The sequence below is a fragment of the Wolffia australiana genome, chromosome 19, assembly GCF_029677425.1.
Source record: "Wolffia australiana isolate 7733 chromosome 19, ASM2967742v1".
NCBI classification, from domain to species: domain Eukaryota; kingdom Viridiplantae; phylum Streptophyta; class Magnoliopsida; order Alismatales; family Araceae; genus Wolffia; species Wolffia australiana.
This window is the reverse complement of record NC_135853.1, coordinates 9,675,805-9,696,249: the sequence shown is the minus strand read 5'-3', so window position 1 is coordinate 9,696,249 and position 20,445 is coordinate 9,675,805. Positions and strand designations below refer to the sequence as shown.

Below are 20,445 nucleotides of genomic sequence, written 5' to 3'. Positions count from 1 at the left end.
TGAGATTATCATTGAAAAAGACCAAAACAAACTTGCGTAGATACGGTTGAAATATAAAATTCATGAGTGCTTGGAACGTGTCTGGGCCATTGCAAAGGCCAAATGGCATTACCCAGTATTTGTAGTGACCTAAGTAGGTGCGGAACGCCGTCTTTTCGATGTGTTCCACTCTCATCCGGATCTGATGATAACAGGACTTGAGGTTGAGTTAGGAGAAGACCCTTGTGCAGTGGAGTTCTTCGAGAAGTTTGTTGACGACGGGAATTGGAAATCTGTTTGGCATGGTGTTACACTCCCGACAAATATAAATAATGCAGGACGAACCTTGGACCAAGAATTCAGAAGATAGCAAGAAATTGTAACATTGAGATCTGTGAAATCATGAATAGAGTTTGTAGAAGAAGAATGAAAGAAAAAGGGAAACAATATGACCAAACCGAATCGGTCGGCTGTCCTCTGGAAGGAATGGAGGATCTCCCTACTCCAAACCAAGAGAGCGTCGGAGTGTCTGGAGCTCCTCTCAAGAAAGTTTGTTCTGTGCTCCAGCTCGGTCCCCGGCCTTCTTATTTATAGCTTTGATCTCGTCTCTAGTCGTCTCCTGTGCGACAGCTCAGCATGGGTGGATTTGGTACGTTTCTTCTGTTGCATGTACGTGCATGGAAGGGTCGTATCACATGGTGACACTGTTCAATGCTCAGTAATCCACTCAGAAACGCCAACTTCCTGTATCCTTTTTCATGAGTAGGGTGGGACTTGAATATGGACTGCATGACGGTCGGATGATGCCGGCGGCTAGTTGTTCCTCGACCAGCTTCTCCAGCTCATTCTTTTGGAAATGGGAATACCTATACGGACAACAATAGACAGTGGCTGAGTTGGCCCGTAAGGTGATCTGGTGGTCGCATAAGCGGTGAGGCTGCAGCATCATGGTTGGCTAGGAAAACTGATGGGAAACAGGTCTGGTAATGTGAGGAGATTTTGGTAGCATGTAAGTCCTGCAAGGCTCCTAGAATTATTATAAATGATGTAAAAATCCACTCGGGAGCTGTAGGCACAACTTATTGTGATGTTACTTTAGACTCTACCCAATCATTTAGACCTGGTACTTGAATTAAAAGAGTAAAAATTATATTATCACAATAAAAAAATATTTGAAGGCACTAATATGATAGACAAGTAAAAGCAGACTTGTGACCGTTATTTCTCTTTTTATGAACAAAATGATGCACCATTTTTTTAAAGACACAGTGGATGCGTTTGAACCATTTAAATGTGGTTGCGTTTCACTATATTTTATGACTTCTATCAATCTCATGCTGAAAGAATCAAAATTTGGTGGTGCAGGCAATCTCAATCATGGCCAAACCTGGTTTTGCGGAGCTGATTGATTTCAACCCAATTCGTGCAAGTGATGTGCAACTGCCTGCTGGGGGAACATTTGTTATCGCTCATTCCCTTGCAGAGTCCCAGAAAGCTGTGACAGCTGCAACAAACTACAACAATCGTGTTGTAGAATGTCGGTTGGCTGCAGTAAGTTATGGAACATTGTATTTACTGTATGAGGAAAATGGCATTATATATTTTTTGAGGCTACCCTACATTCTTTTAAACACACCTCTTATTAGGAGCTGTAGTCGACGAACACCATTATGGACTGGTGTTGGATGGTTAAATACACATTCATAAGCTGCTATTAATTTGCCTCTAAATTTCGAAGGTGTGTTGAAAAAGTTTCGCACATTAAAGTTCAAGAAGCTCAGAGCTCATGTCTTTCAGTTTTAGTTGAAAGGAAAAATGGTTTGTGTTCCTTCCATATACGTTTGCTTGATGTTCTTTTGGTTTTTATTTAATGCTTAGAATCTATGCAGATTGTTCTCGGAATCAAGCTTGGCATGAAAACAAAAGAAGCCATCTACAAGGTGAAAACCCTTTCTGATGTTGAAGGACTGTGTGTTTCTTATGCTGGGGACCATGGCCATTCGGATCCTCTTTTTGCTGTGAAGGTACTACTCTGTTTTCCAAACGCAAATACATTTTGCAATAATTTTTTTGGCTGGCTAAAAAGAAAATTCCCCAATTTCCTCGTACCTTATTTCAAGCTATCCTTCATTATTATTTCGTGAAAAAATGATTTTTAACAAAGTGATGTTTTTGTTTGTCGTCCATTGATTTTTTTCAGTCATTTGAGCTACAGTTGGATGCACAAGTGGTTGATGTCTTATTTATCATTTATACCAGCATCCTCCTTGGGTTATTTCACAAAGTTGTGCAGCATAACATGACGCCTTTTAATAATCTAATCCATATTATCCGGAAACTAGGAGTTTGATTTGAGCATATTAGTGTGGTGGAATAAGGGCACTTTGGTCACCAGGTTGAGTCTATAAAGGATCAAGTGGAAGAATGGTCATCAGGTCGAGTATATTTAGGAGGGAGGATTTTGTAAGCAGAGATGGGGAAACTCTGTTTACAGGTATGTCAAAGCCTGAGAAAAGCTATCGGGAGATAACTTGTGAAAGAAATATGCTACTCTTCCCTTCATGTGTCCAAAAAAAATGAATAAATCTGCTCCTTTGTTACGATGAAATACCCTAAAAGAGATATATTCTTTCCACAAAATAGTTCTACGGTATTTCACTTGTTTCTATCAACTAGTATCTAATTGGTCTTTCCCTTAAAATATTTCCAGGAATTCCTAAACGAAGTTCCATACACAAAAGAAGAGATAGAAAGAATTACAGAGGAAGACTTGTCAACAATTTTTGCCAATTCACCCACATCTCTTGATGTGTTGAGAGCTGCCAAGCATTTCAAATTGCTTCAGGTAAAATATGATAACCGTAGGTTGGCATGATCTTTCCTCTGCCACTTAATTATTTTTTGCAAAAAGTAAGATTAGTTCATCCTTTCATAAAAAAGGTAAGAATATTTCAAAAAGTAAGGTTAGTTCACCTCATCCTATCCCTAATTTCGTGAGACATGTCTGAAGATTTGGTGATATCTTTGCTGGGATGTGCACGAGAAAATGTCTCATTTACACACTTGTGAGAACAAGTATGAGACTGGGAGACATCGATGCATTTGCAAGTCACATCCACTTTTTCCTTATTTTTCCTGGGAGATTTATTTTTCTAGTGTCTCTCTGTTTCGTAAGAACTTAACGCTCATATTGCTGACACGTGTGTACTAGTTTGAGACTCTCGATTAGTTCTCATTTTTCCTGACTCATTTGTTGTGTTTAACGTTTGGCTTGCAATCACAATGTTATTTCTAGAAAAAGATGCATTCACATAATTTTATTTAGTGAAGAAAAAGTATGAGGGTGATAAGAAACTTTATTAAATTTTCTCAGGCATTTATAAGCATGCTATTGAAACTAATATATGGGAAAGAATGCTATCTTCTGTTAGAGTCCTGATAAGATTACTGATTCTTCGAAATCATGGGGTTATAAATACATTGGAATGTTTTTCGATGAATGATTGCCCTGTGGTTTCTTGACATGAGTAGCTGAATCTGGCTGTCATGAGGAAAAGAACTCCCGATTCGGAATTTCTTGAGAGTTCGGTCACCTATCTCTCTCTCTTCTTCTCTCTTACCTCTTCCATATCTCCCATTCTCCTCTCTCTGCCTCGTCCCATTTCTTGATTTTGTTAGATCTCCATGGGTATCGTAACATCTTCATACTAGTTTCTGTTAGAATGAACAGTGCATCAATTTTCTTGTGTTCCTTTTAGGGTGTATTTTAAGTAATGATGTCCTCAGAGGATTTTTTCCAGTTTTGGGTTCATAGTGTGGGCTGGGTTTGAGAAATTTTCAATCGCATAGTGCAATATTTTCATAGAATTGCACTCACCTTTCATTATGTGGGCTTAAATTCTTTGTGGTGCCTATTTTTTATCTTCTATTTAGCTCAGATATACTTGCTTCATTCTCTGTTTGGATTTTGAGCAAAAAAAGGATTGCTCTTACACGTCTAAGAATTCAACTGTGCGCAGCGAGCCTGCCATGTCTACTCCGAAGCAAAGCGCGTCTTTGCGTTTAGAGATGCCGTTCTCTCAGACCTGAGGTGAATGCTGTTTTTCTTCCTATTTTACAATCATAATATATTATTTAATCTACCAATTCAGTTCTATTTTGTATAGTCGAAGAATCACATGTATTATCCTAAACTGGGAAGCAGTATTTCATTATTTTAGGTTTATTATCAATGCAGAAAAGAAGAACAAAATGATCCATAAATCTCTCAACAGGATCCGTTGTCGGAAGATAATCTAATTCTGGATTGGCCTTTTGGGTTTCATTGAAATAAAAATAAAATTTAGGTGGCCGCTTGCGTTTAGAAAATTTCGTTTACAATAGAAAATTTTGGAATCATTGAAATGAGGATTTTTTTAATTGTTAGGTCTTATTGCTCTCCCGGAGACCTTATCATACGTATAGTGGTTTTGTCTTAAATCTCCTACCTTAAGGCCCATTAATTATCCTAATCTAATGAAACCTTTTCGGGGTAGCATTTGATTCACTCGTTTACAACGATTCCTGTAGAATTCGTCCCACCATTACCCCCAGTTGGCCATTTCAGGGTAACAAAATGATTTTATTACTATGTGATACGACCCCCATTCCCTCTAGGGGTATTTTAGTCATTCCCTTCTTGAAAGTTTCCTTAAAATAATGGTACCACTCCCTTTTAGAGGGCAGCCAAGAATGAAGAGTTGAAGTTTGTAAATTGGCTGATCTCCTCATCCTTCTCTCTCATTTCTCCCAACTTAACCCGCTGACAATTCCCTTCCTCTTCACTCAGTCTCTCTTCCTCAACCCTTGGCGATTCCTTCCTCCTGTGATCATCCTTCCCGCACCGGATGTTCAGTCAGCTCGTGTCACAATCGATCCCTCCCTTGTCATTCATTAATCCCTCTACTCTGATATGATCCCTAATGAGGAGTCAGGGGTAGTTGTGTCCTTTACCTTAAACATGTTTCCCTTTCAATATGGCGGTGTCCCTTCAGATAGAGAGCCAGAGAAGTTCTTTGCGACTGGAAATACCTGTCCTTTCTTCCCTCCCCCTTCAATCACTGTCCCTCGTGATTGTTATCCTCTTCACCGCACCTTCAGGCGACTCCTCCTCAGCAGGTCCTTATCCCTCCCCTCAGCCTCTCCTCGACCATTCCCGTTCTCTTCTTCATCCCGGGACTCACTTTAACGTCAAATCACATTGGAGACTTACGTCCCTAGTGAGAACTTATCATACTCTCTCTCAGAAAAACCCTTCCTTAATAGGAACATGTGATGATTCTAAATAATGGTTCAATTGAGTCTATACCTGGAGAAGATAGTTCCAGAAATTGACTAGAAGAAATGAATCCTGATCAGTTCCAATTCAGGAAAAGAAATCAAGAACGAGGTGGCAGTACAATAGTGGGATGGGGAGGAGCAGAAATGAGAGAGCGTTGAGGGATGGGAGGAGAGGAAACATTGGGGAACACCGGATTGGTGATTCCCCTTCTGGATGAGAGGATCTCTCAGCTCCAGCTGATGATGAGTAACTGCTTCTTGAATGTTCAAAATTTCCCACCTAAGCTGTCCTCCACCTTGTTTATAGAATTGATAGTGATCAGTGCCGTGTTTATTTGAACGACTTGCATGGGATTAAGGCGCCCGTGATTGATTACTTTGTTGGGCCCTTTTTGGAGTGATAAGCCCTGGGAAGGACCTTATCAGAACCGACATCAAGGTTGTTGACATTATTTGTCACGCAACGATTGTGGTTCGTACCAGAGTAGTTTGTCATACAAATGCTTGTAGATCTTCCTCTAGCCTGCTTTTTGTTTGATCATCTGTTTTAGACATATTTTAAGAATGATGAATGGACTTGTATCCTCTCAACCAGACTTGTATCCGGGGACCCATATTGTGTGATAGTGGAAGTGGAGCGTTTCAAGGGGGACTGAATACCACCTATGATCAGATTGTGGGGCCTGGAGGGGATTTTTGAGGTCAGGATGTATACACACATGCAGCAACCACCACCAACAACAGGAACGAGAAAGGAAGAGGCTGAAACAAGTAAAGATGCAGATACATCACAAGAGAAGGGGGCCACAACATCAAAGGAGGACATCATTCATGAAAGTCAACAACAAAACAGCGGACAGAACATACAAGTGAATGAGGGGGGAAACCAGGGAGACGATACGGTAGTAACGGAATCCAGGGATGCAGAAGACATGCAGATAACAGCCACAGGAGCTCAGCTTGAAAATGAGAACATTAGCCAAGAGGAGGCGTCACCAGAAGAGGAAGCACTGCAAAGTTTGAAGAAGGGCGACGAAAGGGCAACAACCACATGTCTGATCCTTCATCGAACAATGTAGTGAAAAGCACAAGGAAACAAGAAGAACAGGAAAGTAAGAGAACCATAAAGCATCGTCCAGTACAAGACAAAAAGGCGGATTTCAGCAGCCAATTTAGTCTACAAACAGAAGTTTGGAATTAAGCATGAACGGGAAATTGTAAAGTGGATGACGGCTGAGAAAAGCAGACGTTTGAAGTTAATAGCTGGGGGAAAGGCGAAGCGCAAATGCTGACTCCTAGCTCGCAAGCACCAGTGTCAAACCATAACCATAATCAGGATTTAGGGTAGAGAATGGAAGAACAAGAGAAGGAACTCACGTTAAGAGTAGAAAATGCAGAACACACCCTCAGACGGCGCCCTAGGGTTTTTTTATAAGTAGCCTGGGCGTTTCAGTCATCCAGGCTATCGCGGACCCGATAGCCTGGATCCGCTTCACTTATATCCGATAAGGACATAAGCCTTCAGACAATACAAACACATATAAATACCAATACATGATAAAACATCATAGGCTGCTGACAACCAGACATGGAGATGCCCGAGATGGTGGCCTTCATCCACTTCACAATTTCCCGATCATGCTTAGTTCCAAACTTTGTCCTTTTGTAGACTATATTGGCCGTTGAAATCCCCTCTTTTTCTTGTAATGGACGATGCTCTAAGGTGCTCTTACTCCCCTCTGCTTCTTGTTTCCTTGTGCTTTCCGCTACATTTGTTCGATGAGGGATCAGGCATGTGGTTGTTGCCCTTTCGTCTCCCTTCTCCAAGACAGTGGAGATAATTGAAGGTGGGGAAGATCCCCTACTTAGCCACCAAATAGAGGATGTTTCTATGAGGGCGGGATTGCAATGGAGTCAGGAAGGGGGCAGGGGGAACAAACACGCAATCATGAAGTGTGTTTCATGGAATGTTTGTGGGCTCCGAGATGAGCGAAGAAGAGGGGTGATAAGAAATTATTTGAAAGAATGGGGAGCCACAATAGTATGCCTGCAAGAAGCTATGCCAGAATCTTGTGAAGCTAGAGTGTGGAACATAGTGGGCCGAGGATTTCTCGAGGGATTCTTGGTGGTCAATGCAATTTGATGATCTGGTGGTGTGGTGGTAGCTTGGAACGATACGGTGTTTTATAAAGTGGAAACTTGGTCGGGCCAAGTGACGGCAGTCAAGCTGAGAAGGATAAGTGATGATTATGAGATGGTAATAGTATCAATATATGGGTCAGCAAATGCAGCAAGGAGGAGCACATTATGGGGTGAGCTGGCAGAAGTGGTATCCAACTTCCACAGGTCTCGAATGCTGTTGGGGGTAATTTCAATCTGACGCTAGAGTCGAGGGATAGGCCAAATAACATGGGAGGACTAGACCCTGACTCTGAAAAAGTTTGGTCATTCATAGCCAATACATATTTAAAAGAGATGGGGCCAATGGATTGTGTGTACACGTGGAGGAGCATGGCAGAAGGTGAGATGAAATATAGACTGGCCAGATTCCTATCTTCAGTCGAGGTAGCAGAAAAGTTCCCAAATGCAAACGTGAGATCTCTACCAAGACCATTATCAGATCATACTCCCATCGTATAGGCAACAAATGAGACATTCACCGATCCACATATTTTTTAAGATGGATAAATCATGGTTCCATGAAGTCAATTTCAGGGATGAGATAGAACAAGTGTGGACTGCACAACACAGAGCGGGGTCCTATATAGAGACAATGGCTGAGAGATTGAAAGGGCTACGGCAACATTTGATGGGGTATAAAAAATGAGTTTTGGAAATCAGGAGAAAGAAGAGGAATGAAGCTCTAGCCAAACTAAAGCAACTGGATAAGTTGGAAGACAATCAGAGCTCTAAAGGGAGAAGAGGCTCAAGAACGTAGAGGATGGCACTGGGTGGTGGCAGAGGAAGAAAAGAAATTGGAGATGGACTGGAGACAACACTCAAGACATTTATGGTTACACGCAGGCAACTCATATAGAAGATTCTTCCACGTGGCGACAAACGGCAGAAGACGTACAAATCAACTATTGAGAATAAAGGTGGGACATCGAGAACACATCGGATCACAGGCAGTGGGACAGGCCATTGCTAACCACTTCCAATCCTTCTCCAAAAAGGGGAATGGAACTGGCGGAAGTGGTGTGATAGGGGGCCATAGATGGTGAGCCCTGAACATCAAGCGGAATTGATTCATCCATTTTCAGAAGATGAGGTCAAGGCGGCAATCAGGCGGTTGAATGGCGATGGAACTCCAGGTCCAGACAGCATACCAGTATTCTTTTACAGTGAGTGTTGGAATTCGGTTGGAATGGATGTGATGGCCATGCTTGAAGAGTTTAAACAAGGAAAAGTGAATATGGAATAAGATCAATAGATCATATTTGTTCCTCCTGTCGAAATGTCAAGGGGCAAATAGAATTGAAGATTTTAGACTCATTTCACTGTCAAAATCTATCTATCTCATTATTGCAAAAGTGCTGGCAAAAAAGTTGCAGGCCAGGATAGCAGAGCTTGTTAGACTCGCTCAATCAGCTTTCATTCCAGGTAGACTCTTGGTTGACAGCACAGCAACAATGGGAGAAATATTAACAGCATGGAAGAGGAAGGGTACCAGAGGATTCATGTGGAAAGTCGATATTGCCAAGGCTTACGATTCATTAGACTGGGAATTTTTGCGGGTCTCTATGAAAAGAAGGGGTTCCCCCAAGGAATGGATCGGCTGGGTGAAGAGACGCATCACAATGCACTCTTGCATGGTGCTAATAAATGGACAACCAGAAGGCAGTCAAATTCAGCCACGAAGAGGGGTGCGACAAGGATGCCCACTGGCACCATTATTGTTCATCTTGGCACTGGATGCACTCGCAGTCTGTACCAATCAGGTGTGCTCACAAGGATTGTTGCGAGGCTATCAACTGTCTAACCACCAAAATGGGATTACATTGCTCGAGTATGCTGATGACACCACCTTCTTCATCGAAGGTTCAGCAAGGGAAGCAAAAAATCTATCTATTATAATTGATTTATTCACAGATTTCACGGGACTACAAATTAACTGGAGAAAATCAGTCTTTTTGTGCAACGGCCTATTTCCTGAAGAGGAGACGCGATGTGCAGAGATACTGAGAACATCGATTGGGAAACTCCCAATAAGGTATTTGAGACTAGCACTGACAAAGTGGAGGATGATGATATGAACCAAATCAGGAAATATAAGCTTAAACGGCATTTGGGAAGGCTCGTTCAGCAATGCTACTAAAATTAGATATGACCAATGATATTACGGAAGAGGGAGCATCCTCAAGAACAGGGATCTGTTGAGAGTTGCAGTTTTAGTCGACAGTCGAGGAGATCCTCCAAGACTGAGGGGAAGACCGATCTGGTTGACCTCCACGCGGACGGCCAGCTGATCCAGCCATGTCTGGAGTCTATCTCCTTTTCTGTTATTTTCTTCTTCTTGTTCTGTTCTCGTTGTTTCCCCTCCGGGATTAACAGACTGGTTGTTTTTGTTTAAGGAGCGGGTTTATTATCTTGATGTTATTTTCACAATCCTCTCGACTCCTTGTTGCTACGTTTTGATACAAGGAAGGGTATTGTATCAGATGACAAGAGCAGATTGGCAACTGGTCATTGAGAAGGTGAAAAGACAACTAGAGAGGTGGCAAGCTATGGTGTTATCAAGAGGGGTTCGATTGGTGTTGCTGGATCGGTGTTCTCATCCATTCCGATATTGTACCTCTCAGTATTCAAGACTCCAGCAGGAGTCGGGAAGAGATTAGATGCCATGACGAGACACTTTATTCAAGACAGATTCATACACCAGAACAAAGTAAGAGACTTGGGATGGTGGCTTGGGGCAAGATATGCCGTCCCACCAAATTGGGAGGTATGGGGGTCTTGCACATGCGGTGTATGAATATGGCATTATTATCCAAATGGGAAGAGAGAATTTATGAATCCACGGGATGATCTTGTCATCAAATTACTGCAATATATCTATTGCAAGGGATTGAATTGAGACAGAAAGGCAGATCCATATCATGGGGCATTGTCTTTCTGGCACGGGCTTAGACAGATCTTTCCACGAGTACAAGGATTCTTTTCTGCCAAGTTAGTCGACAGGGCGACGTTTCAATATTGGAGGGATGCATGCTTGGCACGAGACATGTTGAGTGAAACGTTCCGTCGTCTGTACACGCTCGCTCAGAATCAAAACGCCCATGTTTCAGACTGTTGGGATGGAGTCTAGACACCGATCATACAGGGTGCCTTGTCCGACCAGCGGGTATCTGAACTCATGGACATGCAACAATCTCTAATTGAGTGAAGACCAAATGATGGAGAGCGGGATGGTTGGGTTTGGACAAATGGCCCCTTCTCAGTTCAGAAGGCCTACGCGAGGATCCAGGAGGGCCGACACGAAGACAGGTCGCAAATCCAGGCATGCAGATTCATGTCGGACAAAGAATTCCATTGAAGGTGAGGATCTTCGGCTGGTTGCTAGCACGAAGAAGACCAATGATAAGAGTCTTTTGCAAAAGGCTATATCCGGACACATTGTCACAATGTCTGATATGCTCTAATGGGGAAGAAAACTGCAATCATCTCCCTTTTGAGTGCTCATTTACTCATACGATTTGGGCCAGCCAAGTATTATCAAGGTTGAAGGTGACATCTGAAGAGATTTTCTAGGACTCAGTTCAGAATTGTAGAGGCAGAGGAAATGAAGGTGACCAATCATTGACAGTGTTGTGGGCTTCTAAACGAGGTGCTGTTCAGGGGAAGAATGGCTTCTACAGATGGAGCCATACACAATGGAGGGTTTAAAGGTGACATGGCTCGAGCGAGCGACTGGCTGAGAGGAGAGGATTTGAATATGATTGGATTGATGGTGAAGGAACTGTAAGGTCCTTATTGGGGGTTCACTGATTCATCGGTTGTTCAACCCTTTTATATTTCCAAAAAAAATAGAATGATGAATGGAAGGATACATGTTTATTTATTTTTATAGATTGGCGAGCAGCTAGTTGACGAGGAACTCAAAAGTTATCTTCTTGCAGCGATGAGGGAAAACTTGAAAAGCTGGGGAACCTCATGAACGACAGCCATCACAGCTGCAGCGTTCTGTACGAATGCAGGTATGTCTTCATGTGGATGGTTTTTTACACCCATAATAAGTATATGTACATACACACATTTTTTTGTTCAAAAAATTAGCTCGTCCCAATGTGTATCAAAAAAAGAGTTTTCTCATTTTCAAAAATTACTGGGAGAGAGACAATTCCTTTGTTGACAGTTATTGACTTTACAAATTCAGGTCTAACTGAAAATACATCTACAGTGTAACTTTCAAGCTCTCTTTATGTGAATTTTTATCTTAATAGTTGACGAAAGTAACTCCTATTTGTACAAAAACGCTACATGACCTTTAAGTTCAAAATGAAAACTGACCTCCAGCATCTCTAACTATCTTTTATATTTTAATTGCTGACGAGAGAGCTACTCTGTTTGGGTTTAGCTGTCCGGAACTGGAGGAGCTAGTAAAAACCTGCAAAGAGAATGGGGCGCTGGGCGCAAGACTCACTGGTGCAGGCTGGGGTGGCTGTGTGGTCGCCCTAGTCAGAGAATCAAGCGTTCCTCAGTTCATCCTGAATCTCAAGGTCAGTGAGTATTAGAAATTTGATGCAATCCCCAGTGGCATATAGGGTTGTTTTTACAAATTCATCCGTCTTATGTGGTTGCTTCTGGTCTTTCTCTGAATCTCAAGGCCAGTCAGTAGTATTAAATATGATACGATCCCCAACCGCATTTAGGGTTTTTTCTTAATTTCAACCCATTTGGGGGGCCTTTTGGTCTTTCCCTAAATCTCTAGGTCAGTCAATAGTAAAAATTTGATTCGACCCCTAACTGCATTCAGTGGTGTGTTTTTGTAATTTCAGCCCGTTTGATTGGATTTTGGTCTTTCCTTCATTCACGTTTTCTTTCAACTAGGAGAGACCTTCCTTTAGGAGACAACCAAGAAGAAGTATAAAGTAGTAGTTACAGTTCCAATTCTCTTTTCTACTCCGTCTCAATTCCTTTGGCCTCTTCGATTCCCTACCCCCTGATCATCAATCAATCACTGCATTCGCGTGATGAGCACCCCAGTCGATCCCTTCATCCTTCCATATACTTCTCGATTGTAGTGTTTTCCATCCCAGGAAAAAGTCATCATTGTCATGATGACTCGTCACAATCTTGTCTAACAATGATATCTTCATGATCATCTCAGTCAAGGACGAGTGTCGAAGATGATGATGATGGTGATGACTCGTCATCTCGTCATCTTGAAGAAGGATGAGAAGCTGTTGGTGGCTGGCGGAGGAAAGGGTTCACCCCGCGATCATCATCATCTGGCCGCCAGGATGGTGATGACGATGGCAATTTTTTCATTACTATCATCATCATCCTGGCCGAGACGAATGATTAGGATGTTGATGACTCATCAAAGTCCTCTGGCCATCATCATCGAGGACAGCAAATTTAAATCAATGTTCTTATCAAAATTTCTTTCCCCATGGGTTACGGATTGACCGAGTTGCTTCTGATCATGGTCACTCTTCATCCCAGTGTATTATAATGCTCAAGCTTTCGGTAGACAATAATGCTCTGTCTTTTTCCATGTCCATCCCTACTTATCTCTCTCTCTCTCTCTGTTCATCTCTCCATTCATTATCAACCAACCACCCATGCAGACTTTTCCTCAAAAAAAATCGCCAGTTAAATGCATACTCTTTTTGCCTAACCCAATTTATTATATAGCCTGTCAGATCCAACGTATCTCTCTCTCTTTCTCTCTATCTATCTATCTGTCCATTCTGTGTAGATTCTTCCTTGATGAAAAACCATGGTTTATTACTTGTCCCTCTCTTTGATGAGCCCAGTTGATGATATCTCTCTCTCTATCTATCTATCTGTCCATTCTGTGTAGATCCCGCCTTGATGTAAAACCATGGTTTATTATTTGTCCCTCTCTTTGATGAGCCCAATTTATGACATCTCTCTGTATATATGTCTGTCCATTCCATGTAGATCCCTCCTTGATGAAAAACCGTGGTATATTACTTGCCCCTTTCTTTGATGAGCCCTATTTATGTTATCTCTCTCTCTCTATCTATCTGTCCATTCCATGTAGATCTCTCCTTGAAGAAAAACCGTGGTCTTTGATGAGACCAATTTATGATATATCTCTCTCCAGTTATTTGTCCATTCCATGAAGATCTCTCCTTGAAGAAAAACCATGGTTTAGCCCTTTCCCCTTTCTTTGATGAGCCCAATTTATGATATTTCTCTCTCTATCCATCTGTATATTCATTATCTACCTACCATCTTTCTATGGAGATATTTTCTCGAAGAGAAACGACTCGTCACCCGTCTCTTTTAGATACCAATTTATAATTCCACTGACTTAGTCCCATGTTGGGATGCTGTCATCTCCATCTCTCTCTCTAACAATTTTATATCCCTATTGTTTTTCTCTCAGACCACTTGTTTATTTCTAATCCTCGTCTCCTAATGACCGTTGACTTTACATTTTAGCACGTTCCAAAACAAGATCATGTATCTCTCTCTCCTCGTCTCTGAAGGCGACCTCGGGAATATTTATATCTCTCTCTGGCAGGAATCATTTTACCAGCCAAGGATCGACCGTGGGATAATCGACGAAGGCGACCTTGGGCTTTATGTGTTTGCTTCCAAGCCCGCCAGCGGCGCTGCCATTCTCACTATCTGAATCCATCCTATTTTAATTCTATCTCTCTCTCTAGACATACACTCAATAATAAACTGCTGAATATTGCATGATTGGAATGGTTGATACTTCCTTCTCTTTCTCTCTCATGGTTTACTTGTTGCCTTTTTAAAAAAAAAGACAAATACTTTACATTTCTCTCTCTCTCTAGACTCAAAATCTAGATTACAAAATTAATGACACTTCATGCCTTGAGTAAAACTGCAAAAATTAATTAGGTAACATGACAAGGACTGCAAAAATTAAATAGGTGCGAAGTGGTATTGAACTTTTAATTTTCACAAGTTGGGAAGAAATGGGAAAATAGAATTTCCTTTTTCTTTTTGCCAGCCAAGATTAAAATAAATGCAATTAAAAGTCGTCTATCTCTCTCTAGACTGTCAAAGTTGCCTCCTTTTTGGCTTTTCTTTATTAAATGAAAACTACAGATAGAAAGGGCCACCTCATCTACCTCTATCTCTCTCTCCTTTCATATACTTGTAATCTATTCATATCTATACATCTCTCTCTCTAAGTATATATCTGTCAAAGTTGCCTCTTTTTTGGATTGCTTTTTTTAAAGGAAAATTACAGTTATAAAGGGTCACCGCATCTACCTCTATCTCTCTCTCCATACATATACCTATAATCTATTCATATCTCTCTCTAAGTATATATGACAGGCCATCCTCTGTAGACTCTCAAAGTTGCCTCTTTTTTGGTTTGCTTTTATTAAAGGAAAACTACAGATATAAAGGGTCACCTCCTCTCTAGACTCTCTATCTCTCTCTCCTTTACATATACCTAAAATCTATTTATATCTATTCATCTCTTCTCACTAAGTATATATCTGTCATCCCATCCGCTCTATACTCCCAAAGTTGCCTCTTTTTTGGTTCGCTGTCACTAAAGGACAGCTACGGATAGAAAAGGCCACCTCATCTACCTCTATCTCTCTCTCCTCGCATATACCAATAATCTATTCATGTCTCTCTCTATAAATATATATCTGTCATCCCATCCTCTCTATACTCTCAAAGTTGCCACTTTTTCGGTTTGCTTTCAAATGCCACCTCATCTACCTCTATCTCTCTCTCTCTCTCTCTCTCTCCTTACATATATACCTATTTATATCTCATCTCTCTCTCTAAGTATATATCTGTCGCTCTCTCTCTCTCTATCTTCCACAGGAAGGCATAATAAAAAGGGGACACGGTTCCAGAGAGTCTGTCTGCCAGGAGGGAGAAAGTAATTATAGCCGTTGTGCCAGGCTGCCAGCTAATGCCAGCTGGCGTCACGTGACAGACACGTGTCTCTTCGGATAAGGTTAGACGGAGCACCTCGGCACGTGTCATGGCACGTGCACAATTTTCCACGTGTCCAACGTAGACGTAATTGATTTGTTGGCTAGTCAACGTTCGACTTACACGCAGCAGGCCATCCTTTTATTCGAAAATTACGAATTTGCCCCTTTCTGTCCGTACTGTTTGCCGTCACACTTTCTCTCTCTAGGGTTCTCTATATTTGTTTAATCCCTCTCTTACCTACTCTCTTGACCTTGTCTTTCTCTCCAGAATGCCCTCTGTTTCGCTGTTTCTCTCTCTAGAATTGACATCCATATTTTCTCTCTCTAATATCTCTCTGTGAAATTGCCAATTTTAGAAGGGGGTCCATATTTGGTGGGCCGTCGGTTTCTCTCTAACTCTTCTAACCTTGTCTTCTCTCTCTTTCTCTCTCCTCTCTAATCTCTCTCTCTCCGAACCTCTCTCTATCCCTATTCTCTCTCTCCTTTCCTATTCTCTCCATCCCTATTCTCTCTCTCCTTTCCTATTCTCTCTATCCCTATCTCTCTTTCTCTCTCCTCTCCTAATCTCTCTCTTTCTCTCTCCTCTCATTAGCTCTCTCTCTTTTCTCGCTCCTCTTTTAATCTCTTTCTTTCTATCCCTCTATCTCTCTTTCTCTCTCCTCTCCTAATCTCTTTTTAATCTCTCTTTCTATCCCTCTCTTAATCTCTCTCTCTCTCCTCTCTCAATTTATCTCTTCTCCCTCTTTCTCTCTCTCTCTCTCTCTCTCTCTCTCTCTCTCTTTTCTCTATCCTCTCTTAATCTCTCTTTCTCTCTCTCCTCTCTCAATCTCTCTCTCTCTCTCTTTTCTCTATCTTCTCTTAATCTCTTTTTCTCTCTGCTCTCTTAATCTCCCTCTTTCTCTCTCTCTCTATCCCTATCTCTCTCTCTCTCTCTCTCTCCCTCTTTCTCACCTTTTCTCTTTCTCCAAAAACAACGTGCTGGGTTTTGACCTCTCTCTAAAACGATGCAGGTCTCCGTGGACCGCGGTCCTCTCTCTTCCCTCTCTCTCTTCTCCTCTCTCTCTAAATAGGTACAACGGATACAACGTTCAAGCAGTATTTGATTTTTTCCCGTCGGTCCTCTCTCTCTCTAAATAGAAGCTGGCAGGCACTAGTTCCCTCCATCGCTATCCCTCTCTCTCTCTCCTCTCTCTAAGAAAGGTCAGCATTTCTCCTCTCTTTCTCTCTCCTCCCTCTAAATACAACCCTGTACTATCCCTATCTCTCTTTCCTCCCACATTTTCCCCATCGTTCTCCCCCTCTCTCTATCTCTCTCTCTCTCCATATTTGTCTTTCAATCTCTCCCTCTTCCTCTCAATCTCTCTCTATATCTTTCTCTGTCTCCCTCTCAATTCTCTCTACATCTTTACCTATCTCTCTCTACATCTTTCTCTCTATCTCTCGCTACATCTTTCTCTCTATCTCAGTACATCTTTCTCTCCATCTCTCCCTACATCTTTCTCTATTTCTCACTTTCTCTCTATCTCTCTCTACATCTTTATCTATCTCTCACTACATCTTTCTCTATCTCTCTCTTCATCTTTCTCTATCTCTCACTATATCTTTCTATTCCTGTCTCTACATCTTTCTCTCAATCTCTCTCTATCTACAATTCTACATCTCTCTCTCCACATATTTCTCTCTATCTACAATTCTACATCTCTCTCTCCACATCTTTCTCTCTATCTACAATTCTACATCTCTCTCTCCACATCTTTCTCTCTATCTACAATTCTACATCTCTCTCTCTCCACATCTTTCTCTCTATCTACCTACATTACATTTTTCTTTCATCTCACTACATCTTTCTCTCTATCTCTCTCTCTTCTCTGCAAATACAACGCGGCGCGCGCTGTGCACGTAAGATGTGACCGTCCATCTCTCTCTCCTCTTTCTCTCTCTAACTAGATTTTATATAAATAGCTCAAGCGTTCCTTGTACACCATCGTGAGGGCCGCCAAACTCGCCTGCCCCTCAATCCCACGCTTCGAATCTCCTCCTTGTTCTTCCCCCCAATCTTTATAAAAATCTCAATTTTGCTCGAGTTCTTCGTTCAATCTCACCATATCTTCATCGCGGATGCAACATCGGTGAGTCTCCCGATCTCTCTCCTCCTCTCAAAATCCCTTCTTGACGTCGTTTTTCCCGTTTCCGCAGGCCCAATTCGATCGTTTTTCACGCGATTTTCCCTCGATCTCGAAAATGCCGGCTTGATTCCTCTTGAATCTAGTCCTTAGCGATGATTCCCACGGAAATCGACCTCGAGCAGGGGGTTGGAGCCGGAGAAGGCGACGGAAATGCGCCTAATCTGGCGAACAGCCTTGTAACTAGAGTTTGTACCGGCGCGGAGCCGATTGTAGGTTCGGTTGAGCCTGGCAAGGAAGAGGAAACCCTAGATTCTGTGGAGAAGACGACCACCACGAAGAAGAAGAAGGCGGGGAGGAAGCCTCCGAAGCCGCCGCGGCCTCCCCGCGCTGTTTCCCTCGACGCTGCCGATGAGAAGCTGATCCAGCACATCTCCGAGCTCGCCATGCTGAAGCGCGCGAGGGTTGAGCGCATGAAGGCGTTGATGAAGACGAAGAACTCGAGACCGGCTTCTTCTTCCAGCAGCTTCTGGCCTCTCGTTGTCACGCTCCTCTTCTGCCTCATCATCGTCTGGCAAGGTACGATCTCTCCGACAATTCTTCCGATTGAAAATCAAATCCCCGGTTAAGATCTGATTCTCTGTGATTTGATTGTCCTTTTTCTCGAAATCTGAGATCAAATTGAAGGATAAACTGTGAATTGGTTTGAAAAGTGTTGTCGCTTTCATAAAATTGATCTGCCCGAGCGGAAAGGGTTTGAAACAGTTGGAACATGTGATGCTTTTTCGACTGTTCTTGAACCGTGAACTGTTCTCTTTTCAGGGATTTTTTCGAGAAGTCATTCGAGAGGGAACTTTGCTGGGTCGCCCGAGTCATCTGTAGGGAATGGAAGGATGATCCAGATTCAGTACTTGAGAAACGCCTTTCCCAGCGATTCTGTCAGTCCGTCCTCGGCATCTCCAAGGTGAGATTTCTTCTTTTCCTTGGATTAAAATGATCTTGATCTCGTTTAATCCGACAGCAAAGACCCATTTTTGTAGTTAATTTTTCTCGCCTTGACCATGAAAATTAATGGTCGGTGATCGTTTGAAGTTTTGATAGATTAATTTGGTCCTGATTGAAAATCTCAGCTCATTCTTTCTAATGAGTGTGATTATCGGATCAGCAGATCGTTTTCTTCTTTTCTTGGATTAAAATGATCCTGATCTCGTTTAATCCGGCAGCACAGACAATTTTTTGTTGTTAATTTTTCTCACCTTGATCATGAAAATTAAGGGTCGGTGATCGTTTGAAATTTTGATCGATCGATTTGGTCCTGATTGAAAATCTCAGCTCATTCTTTCTAATGAGTGTGATTATCGGATCAGCAGGTCGTTTTCTTCTTTTCTTGGATTAAAATGATCCTGATCTCGTTTTATCCGGCAGCACAGACAAATTTATGTTAATTTTTCTCTTCTCGATCATGAGGGCCAGCGATCATTTGAAATTTTGATCGATTCATTTGGGCCTGACTGGAAATTTCTGTTCATTTCTCCATTGAATGTGATTATTTGGATCGGCAGATCGTTCTTGAACAACCTTGTTTGTCTAATCGGCTCTTGACAATCTAATCAGACGAGATCCAATACAATCAACTACGACTGCCGATCCCTAATCCAAACGTTCCTTAATCTGTCTTGATCAGCATTGTTCATCTCACATTATTATTTTAATGTGATTAATTTTTATAGCAAAGGGTGGCATCTGTTCTTCTTTCTTGTTACCTACTGTTCGTTAAGAGCATACAAATTAGGGTATAATCACGTAATTAATTTTTATTTGTAATTGGGTATTCATTAATAGCATACAAATCAACATTATTCATCTTATTTTTTTACTTTTATTAATCTGGTATCCCAGATTCATTGCCGTGGATTTCTATGGAAAATGAAGCTTGCGCATTGTTTATTACAACAAATTAGTATATATAATTACGTCATTGATTATTGAATTTCTTTATTTTTTTGCACTATTTATGAATTTGTAGATGTAGATGTATATAATCAACCTTGTTCATTATATTTAACAAACTAAGGATTCATAAAGAGCTTCTCAGGCAATGTCAAGAATTTGGGTTTTAAAAGCAATTGCAGAGAGCTGTGATTATGATCATCATCTGATCATCTTTCGTCATCATGCGCAGGTCTCTTGGAGTTAGAGGGGTCATGCAGGGCAAGAGAGGTTGATCAGTCAAATAAGAAGAATCTACCAAGTAATCTCTCTCTCTCTCTCTCTCTCTCCCATCTGTAGAGAAAGTTCTCTCTAAAGTTGCATCTTTTTTCTGTAAAACAGTCTGACAAATTTCCTCGTTCATTTGTACATATGAGGGGCCAGTTTATGGGACACCATGGGTTTTAAAAACAACTCAAGGTTTCGCATAAATGATATTTAATTCAATAATCCGTGCAATTTGGGAGGGAACTACCAAGAGAATGACTTCCATTATCAAATGATGATAAATATAAAAAAATTGAAACATGAAAAGCATAGTTGGATAGGTCTTGGCACATTACATGAAAAGTATAGTTGTTGAACTTGTTATTGGGTATTAGATATTCATTGATTGAGGCTCACATGTGTTCATGTCTTGGGCCTGAAAATTTAAATAATTCTTTATCATTATTCCTATAAATGATTTTCCACTTAATGTTACTTGCTGAGATTAGTTGTGGATAATGATGGTAGTCTTATTGAATTTAGTTTCAGGTCCAAGATATGATTATTTTTTAGCCTAGCTTACTGTTACCACATATGAAGTGGTGGATTAATATAAGCCAGCCACATTAATATGGTTCTGAGGTTACAATGAAACAACATGACAATAAATTACAGAGATATGGACTGTAATTGAG

General features: G+C 41.4%; 2 protein-coding genes across 6 annotated transcripts in view; both read left to right on the top strand.

Moving 5' to 3' along the window:
* GALK (Mevalonate/galactokinase family protein) overlaps window positions 1–14,235 on the top strand; it is a 34,867-nt gene extending 20,632 nt beyond the window's left edge. For 3 of the 5 annotated variants that reach the window (XM_078590543.1, XM_078590547.1, XM_078590546.1), the window contains 7 exons: window positions 1,345–1,530; window positions 1,869–2,003; window positions 2,690–2,824; window positions 3,999–4,069; window positions 11,418–11,495; window positions 11,876–12,017; window positions 14,018–14,235. In XM_078590543.1, the coding sequence (XP_078446669.1) occupies window positions 1,345–1,530; window positions 1,869–2,003; window positions 2,690–2,824; window positions 3,999–4,069; window positions 11,418–11,495; window positions 11,876–12,017; window positions 14,018–14,128 (858 nt within the window). In that variant the 3' untranslated portion in view covers window positions 14,129–14,235. Of the gene's footprint in view, window positions 1–1,344; window positions 1,531–1,868; window positions 2,004–2,689; window positions 2,825–3,998; window positions 4,070–11,417; window positions 11,496–11,875; window positions 12,018–12,628; window positions 13,002–14,017 lie in introns of those variants that run through there. The other 2 variants (XM_078590545.1, XM_078590544.1) reach the window with 2 other exon arrangements.
* A 3,166-nt stretch (window positions 14,236–17,401) lies between these two features.
* LOC144715687 (uncharacterized) lies at window positions 17,402–19,993 on the top strand. The gene is made up of 4 exons (XM_078590652.1): window positions 17,402–17,560; window positions 17,628–18,133; window positions 18,377–18,518; window positions 19,737–19,993. The coding sequence occupies exons 2-4, from the start codon at window positions 17,710–17,712 to the stop codon at window positions 19,777–19,779; spliced, it is 609 nt and encodes a 202-aa protein (XP_078446778.1). The 5' UTR covers window positions 17,402–17,560; window positions 17,628–17,709; the 3' UTR covers window positions 19,780–19,993.
* Window positions 19,994–20,445: the final 452 nt, after the last annotated feature.